Source organism: Tupaia chinensis, unplaced genomic scaffold, assembly GCF_000334495.1.
Source record: "Tupaia chinensis unplaced genomic scaffold, TupChi_1.0 Scaffold138517_1, whole genome shotgun sequence".
NCBI lineage: Eukaryota > Metazoa > Chordata > Mammalia > Scandentia > Tupaiidae > Tupaia > Tupaia belangeri.
In genome coordinates, this window is record NW_006198412.1 from 2,417,504 (window position 1) to 2,427,994 (window position 10,491).

Here is a 10,491-nt window from a genome sequence, read left to right on the forward strand (position 1 = left end):
AACCTTTGAAAAGTGAGTTTAGTATGTAGAAAGAGGATTAGAAACCCATTGAACTTATAACATTTTACCAGTGATACTGAATGTTAAAAGATATTTGAGAAGCACATTTAAGAAGCTCTGAGGAAAAATTATTTTCAAATCTGATACCCATGTAAAATAAACATAATAAGGACATTTTCATACAGCAAGGTTTACATTCACATATTCTATCTTAGGAAATTATCTAAGAATGCGATTCAGTAAAATAGATATAGACCAAGTAGATAGGGCTGAGGAAACAATTAATTTAACTCGGGAAAGCAGAAAAAAGAGAAGTCTGAGGATGATAGCTACAGAGTATGCCTAGAGAATGATCAAGTTGGGTAAAAGGCCCTGGTGAGGTGACTCAATGTAAGTGTAAGTAACATGACAGAGTCTAGGAAACAATGATAAAAGAAAGTGATGAAAGACAACAGGCAGCTAGAAAGTCTGGAAAGAACTGTCAATATAAATTATATGAGAAAGTCAGGGTTAGGACCAGCAGATGGTGTAATGGTTACTTCATTGGACTCCCACATAGTTGACTGTGGTTTGAATCCCAGACCTAGCAGCATAAAACTCACGCTGGGGCGTGTGTGTATGTGAGTCCAAAAATCCCACGAGGAGAATGGAGGAGAAGGAATTGTGGCATGGCTGTCCCCCCGGTGGGTGCTTTCACACTTTCTGTCTCTGTCTCTGTGTCTCTGGTTAGTGCATGAGCCCTATTCCAAAAATCTTTCTCAAAAAATTAAAAAGTCGGGGTTATAATATGGTAATAACTATTGGGTCATCAGAAAAGACAGGATATATTTGTGCATAGAGAAACATAGAAAAAAATATGCCATGATTTTTCTGACAACCTAATAAAATACAGTGTTATTTTAAACAGTTGACATAGTCTCTTTTCCAGCCTTCCCAACCAGCCAAGATCACAGGCATGCAGTATCTACATGTCATCTTGGGGAACCAAACCCCTAGGCTTCCATATGGATCCAGCATTGTAGAGACAGAGAGAGAGAAAGTGAGAAATCACTTTTGTGGAGGGATGGCTATGCTGTAATCCATTCTCCATTTGCCTCTTGAGAATTTGGCTGCACAACACACGCCTGACTTGATTTTCAAGCCACTAAGTCCAGAATTTGAACCGCTGTTGACTGTGTGAGAGTCCATCACCTTCACCACTATGCCACCTATTGGCCCCAAACATACACATTTTTAGTACTATCAAACTGAAACTTGTCCCCCCTACTCAACATCGTTCAGTGTCCTATTACAGATCCATGTAATTCTTTTTTATGACTGTATAATCCATCATAGTATGTTTATATTGTAATTTACTTAGCCACTTCTGTAGACATTTCAGATTATCTTTAGTTTTTTGGGTTTTTTTTTCTAATGGAAATAATGCCATGATGAATTTTTTTTTAACGTCTTGTGTTTTTAGGCAAGTGGTACTATAGAATAATGCCTAAAGTAAATTTTTTGGGGGGGGGGAGAGATTTTAGCTATAGGGCGTGTGCGCTCGCCAGACAGACCCAGAGAGACAGAGAGACAGAAAGCAAGAAATCACCCCACAGGAAGGATGGCCACGCTGCAATCCCTTCTCCTCCAGTCTCCTCTCGGGATCTTGTGCACGCACGCACACGCGCCCGGTGTGAGTTTTAAGCCACTGGGTCTGGGACACGAACCACGGTCGACTACGTGGAAGTCCAGCGACATAGCCATTACGCTAATTGCTGGTTCCCAAATTTTAATAGCTACTGCAAAATTGTCCTTGAATCCCAGCTACAGTCTTAACAACACTGGATATTATCAGTCTTTGAAATGATTGTCAATCTAATTGGCAAAAATGGAATTTTACTGTTTTCATTTACTTTTTGATCACTAGTGAAGATGAGCATTCTTATTTATGTTAATTAATCTATTTGTGTTTCCTTTTTTGTTAATTGTGTGTGGCCTTGCTTCAGTTTTCTTATTTGTCAGAGGGCTTCTTTTAGGGTATTAGTTCTTATTATATTACATATGTTGCAGGTACTTCCTCCTATTCAGTTTCTTGTCTTTTAGATTTTGCTTATCTTCTGGCTGGTACTATATGATCCTTTAACCTTTTCCTTTATGGCTCCTACATTTTGTATTTTGTTTAAGATCATTTACTTAGGAAGACTAGGCATGTTATTTTCTTCTAATATACTTATGGCTTTGTATTTTACTTTTTTTTTAAGAGAGATTTTTGTTATACGATATGTGTGCTTGCTGGAAAGACAGAGACAGAGAGACAGAAAGTGTGAAATCATCCCCCTGGGGGAGTATGACCACACTGCAATCCCTTCTCCATTCTCCTCTCTGGATTTTAAGCACTTGCGCCCCAGCTTGAGTTTTATGCCTCTGTGTTCACGACTCACACCTTGGTTGACTATGTGGGAGTCTAGCGATGGAACTGTTAATACCACCTACTGGTCCCTCTGTTTTACTTTTAAGTCATTAATCATCCATGAATAAATTTTGTTATAAATATTAATACGTATTTTTTTCTAAATGGATAGCCAGTTTTACCCATAAACCACTGGATAGTCCATCTTCTTTACTAACTAGAAAAACCAGTGCAAGTACTCTATGGATCAATAAAGGGTTATACAATTGTAATATTTTTCTTTTCACGTGAGGAGGATGTGAGTTTTGAAAAAGTTCAGAAATAGAGGGCAAGGTTTGTAGAAAGTCAAGGGTAAAAGAGAATGGTTCCCTTGGGAACTACAGTGCTAAATTGGGTAGGATTTAAAGTACAGATAGGATGGAGTAAGACTATACCTAAGACAAACAAATAGGTAAAAATATCTACACATATAAATAATAAGGGTAGTGAATCAATATTCAGTTATAGTATGCAGGTGTTATTAGAGAGGAATTTGGGGGCTTTTTTTCCTTGATTTATTTTAACTTACTGTCTATGGTAAAGACTTATATTAGCCATCATGTAGAAGAATGTCTAAAATTTAGCTCTTTTTAGTTAATATCAGAATTAAGTATGTCTCTCATTTGATCATTGCTTAATATTTAAAGTCATTAATATATAAAAGGTAGTTACTTTCTACTCCAGAAAAATTTGGCTATGTAACAATGTATAAACTGTGTGATCAAAGAAAAAGACTACTAAGTATCTGAAATATCACATCCAGAGGAGAAAGAATTTCTAGAAAATTGGATACATGTGTAGAGGAGAGTGATTACAGTGTACTTCTACCAGACTAAATTTGAAATATTTTGGAAATAGAGCTGTCAGTATAATTTAAATTTATCAATATAATAGAAAGAATATTATGTGATTTAATTTTCTTTTGTCTTCTTTTTCCTCCTTTGTCTTTTCTCTCTTGTTACAGATCATACATCAGTTGGTGGCCTGGGAGACAGTTTTTATGAGTACTTACTGAAAGCATGGTTGATGTCAGATAAAACAGACCATGAGGCTAGAAGGATGTATGATGATGCTATTGAGGTGATTATTGTCAAAACATTTTTCTACTTAACATATTGATATACAGTGTATTTGATAGTGACTAGATGACTGTCATAACCATTTTATTGTATGCTTTCAGGAAATGTATGTAATATATGTAAGTGTTTTATTAGATGCATTCACTATAAAGTTTATTAATATTTTAGTAGAAGAGCCTTATATTAAATTTTTTGTATTTGTGACTTTCTTTTTTAAAGAGAGATTTTTGCTATAGGGAGCATGCGCTTGCTGGAGAGATAGACAAAAAGTGAGAAATCTCCCACTAGGGGAATGGCCATGCTGCAATCCCTTCTCCCCTCAGGATTTTGGTCACGCACGCACATGCACCTGGTATGAGTTTTAAGCCGTCAGGTCCCAGACTCGAACTTTAGTCAGTCATGTAGGAGTCCACTGATGTAATTATCATGCCATCGGCTGGTTCCCCAAGCCTTTACTCTTAATGTTATGTTTATATAACCTCATTCCTTGATGATGGAAATTTAAAGTTGGAACAAGATTCATTCTAAGAAGCATTTATGTGGGATGTTTCCAAGCAAAAAGTGAAATTGAAAAGCATGTTAAACCATTTACTAAGTTACTGGCTTTCTGATCTATTGTTAACTCATATCTCTTTAATTATTTTAATTACTTTTTAATTTCTAATTTATTTTTAAAGAATTATTCAATTTACTATTATTTTTAAAAATTATTTATTTTATTTCATTTATTATTATTATTTCAATTTGCTCTAGGATACATGTGCTCACTGGAGCGAACGAGCGAGCGAGAGAGAGAGAGAGAGAGAAAGCAAGCTGCTGGGTCCGAGACTGAATATGGGGCATCCAATGCTTTAAGTACCACACCCACCACCTGCTGGCCCTTAATTACTTTTCAAAAGTTGTATATTTTGGGGACCAGCAGATAGTGTAATGGTTATATTGTTGGACTCCCACGGAGTCGACTAAAGTTTGAGTCCTGGATCTGGCAGCCTAAAACTCACTCCGGGAGCATAGGCATGCATGGCCATTCCCCCCCCAGGGAGTGATTTATCACTTTCTGTCTCTCTGGCAAGCACACATGCCCTATAGCAAAATTCCCTTTAAAAAAAAGAGTTGTATATTTTGTATATATCAACACCATTCTAACATAGACAGTAATCAGTTTTCAGAGGTTGTTTTATTTTTTCTTTATAATTAAGACTAGGCTCTTGTTACCCATTTTGTATTCCTAACTTTTAGGGACCTAATTCTTTACCTTGTTTTAAAAATTGTTTTTTAAAAAATGTGCAGCGTCAATGTGGCAAAACAGTGCTTTGTCTATTGTAGGCATTCACTGTTTATTGAGGGATTATGTTAACTAATATATTGAACTAAATTAAGGTGTGATCAAGATCCAAATTTTAATGTTATTTTTAAAATTCTTTATGAATTCTTACATTTTGAAAGGTTAAATAGTGCCATTCTATTATTAGAATTTAAACCTAGAAATTTTTTGATCCAAGAAAAGACATTATGTAGGAAATACTTAATATTCTTAATGTTTTTAGAACTATAGTGTTGAAAATAGCTCTTCGTCATTTATACTAGATTATGGGGCTCCTTTGAAGACAGAAACTAATTTGTTCATCATTGTCTCAGCACCTAATACTATACTTGAAACATAATAGGTATTCAATAAGTATTTGATAAATATATTTAATATTTGTGTTTTTGAGAAGGTGATTTATTGTATACCAGGTAATTTGTCTTTTTTATTTTATTTTTTTGAGAGGTTTTTCACTACAGGGCGCGTGCACTTGCCAGACAGACAGAGACAGAGAGACATAGAGACAGAAAGCGAGAAATCACCCCCCAGGGGGGATGGTCACGCCGCAATCCCTTCTCCTCCATTCTCCTCTCGGGATCTTGGGCACATACGCACACGCGCCCGGCGTGAGTTTTAAGCCACCAGGTCCGGGACGCGAACCGCAGTCGACTACGTGGGAGTCCAGCGACATAGCCATTACACTAACTGCTGGTTCCCAATTTGTCATTTTTTTCTTCATAATTCGCTGCTTCTTTGTAACACTCCTAATCTAAAGCCTTTTTTTTTTTTCACTTTGCTTAGTTTTTGCCAACAGAAAAAGAAAATAATTTTATATTTGTTGTTGCTTCTTTTTCTTTTTTTCAAGAGAGATTTTTGCTATAGGAACTGTGTGCTCGCTGGAGAGACACAGACAGAAAGTGAGAAATCACTGCCCAGGGAGGATGGCCATGCTGCAGTAGTACCCTGTCCTCTATTCTCTCAGGATTTTTGGTGTACATGCGCCTGTCATGAGTTTTAAGCCGCTAGATCTGGGGCTCAAACTGCGACCTACAATGTGGGAGTCCAGTGACATAACCATTATGGTCCTGTTGGTCCTTGTCATTGCTTTTATAATCGTATATACTTTGAAAGACCTAATATCTATTTGAAAGCTAATTTATGACTAAAGAACATAAAAAGCATTAAAAATTGTAATGGACACTAAAGACAAAGTGGAAAGAGAGTGTGGGAGGGGAAGAGCACAGGAGAGGAAATTTGGGAGAAAAATGGACAGGTAGGACACTTGTGGGACACAGATAAGGTTTTTTTATCTGTTGACGAGGATGCGTATAATAGTCTCAACTGGGCTGGACTGAGGTGTATATCATGCTGGATAAAGTCTCTTCACAAACTAAATGATGTATAGTGTTTTAATGTATGAATAATAATTTTAAAAATTAATTTAAAAGAAGAAAGTTAACCTTATAAATTAAAATTATTGGGACCAGCAGATGGTGTAATGGTTACGTTGTTGGATTCCCATGTAGTCCACCATAGTTTGAGCCTCAGGCCCCGCAGCCTAAAACATATTCTGGAAGCATGTGTGTGCGTGCCCCAAATCCTGAGAGAATGGAGGAGAAGGGAATGCAGCCTGGCCATCCCCCTGAGGAATCCCCCTTTCTGTATCTCTCTATCTCACCGGCAAGCACACTCACCCTATAGCAAAAATCTCTTACAAATTTTTTTTTCCTCCAGTTATCTGCTATTTAAGTTATATGTAGAGCCACTCCTCACTTAACAACTTATCTGCCTTAAGTGCTTAAACTTATAGCCTGTTCTCCAGCACAGGAAATTCTTTGTGTCTCAAGAATCCCCTTTCTCAGTCTTTGTTTTGTCCTGCAATTGGTTAATATTCACTACATGAAACATTTGTAATTACTCAAGACTACAAATTTTGTTTATAAATATGTACTTTATTGTGCACCCATAATAGTACTGAGACTAAATAAAAACAATTATGCTAGATTTACGTTATTGTGTTGTGAGTCTCGTCACTTTCTGGCATCTATCTAATGTATGATTTTTGCATGGATAGACTTAATTATTCTGCTGTGGTATTGTATTACATCCTGTGGTGCCACAACACACAAGACATCAATATTTAAGCTCCCACTTGTTGACCAATTCACTTAATGACCCAGTCTTAAGAATGGAATTCTGTTAAGTAAAGAGTGCCTGTATTATAAATCCCTTCATATTTGTCTTCTTTATTTCATTTGTATGAGTTCTTAAGTCCAGATCAGGCACCTACTAAGTGTTTTTTAATAGCAATTATTTAGCATTCATTTTGAAGCATGATCTTAATATGTAGTTTTTCCATGTTTAGTTCTCTTCAATAATTCTTAATTGTTAGGAAACAGTATGTACAAATTATAAAGTAAATGGCATAAGGAATGCATGGAAGAGATAAGAGTGACCATTTAATTTTAAAATTCATTCTAATTAGGAATATATTTAAATTTTGCCTTACTCTGTGCCATTCTATTTAAATTATTTCATCCCCATCTTACCCTCCTCTACACTTAGAAATACCCATATTTTTGGTTCCTACATCTTAACTTTGAAAAAAAAAAAAAAAAAGCTTTTTTTGGAGAGGTTTTTGCTATAGGGCATGGGTGCTCACCAGAAAGAGACAGAGAGACAAAAAGCGAGAAATCACCTCCCCAGGTAGGATGGCCATTCTGCAGTCCCTTCTCTTCCATTCTCCTCTCAGGATAGTTGACACACACACACACACACACACACACACACACACACACGCACCGGCATGAGTTTAAGCCACCGGATCTGGGACTTGAACCACGGTCAACTACTTGGGAGTCAAGCAACATAAGCCATTATGCCAACAGCTGATACCCCCAAAAAACGATTTATAGTTATGTGTTTTATGTTTTGATCAAGTTTATGTTTAATCTTCAATTTTTAAAGTAGCTAACAAAAATTTATCTTTTTATAGGTCTATTTAGAACGGGAAAACAATGCCAATATTAGTAAAGGTTTAACACCTTGTAATAGAAAAATAATATCCTATTATTCTTAGCTGCCATTAAGATGTTTTGCATTTTGTGTAAGTTGGATTTTTAGGCATTTGTCATATTTTTAGAGAAGAGAACCTTAAAAGCAGTTTTAAGGTTAAGGCTCTGTAAGTGAATTATTGGTAAAAAGCCCTATATTTACCTACCTTTGACTTTAGTCCTTATAAGTTCATGAGGATGTGGTTGGATATCTGCTAATTATAACAAAGTAAGATTTATGTTATAATGAACTGAAATGACAATATTAATTATATAAAAATTTAGAACCAAAGCTATGGATGTCTTTCTTTGGGCATTTATGGAGTACCTGGTATACAGAAAACATAATAGTATCATGAGATCCACAAAGATGAAAAATGTCCCCATATTCAAAAAACTAAGTTTTTCATTGTGCTTCAGAATACTATTGTTAAAGAACAACAACAAAAACTTATTATCCAATGGTAATCCCTTGTCATTTTTAGTTTGTCAACCACCTCTTATTCCCCTAATAGGTCAAATGCAATTATGTAATAACAACATTTGTTTGTAAAATTGCTTACTAATTACACAGTTGTTGAATACACACTACAGTATAGGTCTTCTAGTATAAGATGATGAAAAAGATATAGTCTATAGTTATGTAAGACTTATATTATTGTTATAGAGTATACAATTCATTCCAAAGCTGATTGTTACTGGATTTGTTAGAGAATAGCTCAAAGTGAAAATGTGGATTAATTCTTGAATTAAATATTCTTTTTATTGTCAGAGTGAAAAGTATAGTCACTAATTATATACAGTAATTTTTCCCAAAAGGGACCAAATTAATGCCATATCAGTTCATTTTCCATAGAAATATCTCTGATGGTAGGGAACTAATCCATAACTTTTCTCACTAAAGTCTAAGAATGTAGTTCAAAGGAATACCAAGGTCTTAAAAATCTCATTTTTAAAATGAAATAGGGAGCTGCTCTGTGGCATGGTGGTTATGGTAGCCTCATCCCACATGGCTGACTACATAGTTTGAGTCCCAGACCTGGTGGCTTGAAAATCATGTCAGGCATGTATGAATGCATACCCAGAATCCCAGCAGGAAGGAGAGATGAAGGAGAAGGGATTGTAGCATGACCATGCCCCATGGGGGTTGCTTTCTCACTTTTGCTCCCTCTTCCTCTTTGTATCTGTCAGGTGAGCACATACTTGCTCTTGCAAAAAAATTTTTTTTTAAAAAAAGATTCTCTATTTAATGTTATATTCTGATTTAATATATACTATGTCCTTACCATCCGTACATCCTTTGATGTTGAATAAAACTGACATTCCAGGAGGATGGATTGTTTTTCAGACGGCCTTTTCTTTTTTTTTTTTTTTTAATCTTTGGCACAGTTTCTAAAAAATTGCCTAAGTTTGAGCAGTAAAGAACAAAGTGTTAAGAGAAAACTTTCAACTAGTTTTAGAAGCTATATAGTATATAAGGTAGCTCACCTAATGGTGTCTTTTTGAAGTACTTTGCTTAGATGGTATAGTTACATGGAAAATGAGAACACATTTTAAGTATTTTTTTTTTTTTGAGAGAGAGATTTTTGCTATAGGACGTATGTGCTAGCTGGAGAGACAGAGAAAGTGAGAAATCACTCTCCGAGGGGGATGGCCATGCTGCTGCATTTCCTTCTCCTCTATTCTCCTCTCAGGATTTTGGGCACACACATACACATACACACGTTCCCAGCATGAGTTTTAAGCCACCACGTCCAAGACTCGAGCCTGTGGTCAGTCATGTGGGAATCCAGCACCTTAACCACTATGCTACCTGGGGACCCTGATTTTTAAGTAATTATTAAAATCATACTTTCTTATTGAACTTCCTGTTCAATTTTTGTTGTATGAAATAGAAAATAAATTGGTAAAGCTTTGGGGTTATAACTTATAATGATCTTGATTGGTGATTATGAATTTTATTTAGCTGAAGAAGACAAAGCTTGTCTTGTGTAGAAAGGTAATCTTTAGGACAAGTCTCCTCTCTCCCTTTCTGTCTGTAGTAGTGACTAGGATATTTGTTCCAGGTTATATGTAATTTGGTTACTCACTCTAAAACTAACTTATTATATATTAAGTCTCCCAGTTTATGAAACTAGTATATTATAAAATGTTGTATTATCAAGGTTTATGATAGCCAGAAGGACATGATAAGTTTAAACACTAATGGCTTGTTTTTAAAATTTTGTGTATCTTCTGATTTTCATAGGCTATAGAAAAGCATCTTATTAAGAAGTCTCGTGGAGGTCTTGTCTTTATTGGAGAATGGAAGAACGGGCACTTAGAAAAGAAGATGGGGCATTTGGCCTGTTTTGCTGGGGGAATGTTTGCACTAGGAGCAGACGGTTCCAGAAAGGATAAAGCTGGTCATTATTTAGAGCTGGGGGCAGAAATTGCACGTACATGTCACGAGTCATATGACAGAACTGGTAAGAATATTAATAATTCTAATTATTAATCTAAAATAACATCTAAATTAAAAATATGTCCAGGAATTGTAAAGAAAATATGTAGGAATTTTTTTAGAATTATTTAATTTAATTTAATTTATTATTATTATTATTATTATTATTATTGTTTTTAACT

The 10,491-nt window shown here is 35.5% G+C and overlaps 1 protein-coding gene across 1 annotated transcript in view; it reads left to right on the forward strand.

Annotated features, from left to right (window-relative positions):
* The window catches only part of MAN1A2 (mannosidase alpha class 1A member 2), a 203,289-nt gene that overhangs the window by 152,376 nt on the left and 40,422 nt on the right, over positions 1 to 10,491 (forward strand). Inside the window, exons 9-10 of the mRNA XM_006161400.3 lie at positions 3,393 to 3,508; positions 10,115 to 10,334. Of these exons, the coding sequence (XP_006161462.1) occupies positions 3,393 to 3,508; positions 10,115 to 10,334 (336 nt within the window). The remainder of the gene's footprint in view (positions 1 to 3,392; positions 3,509 to 10,114; positions 10,335 to 10,491) is intronic.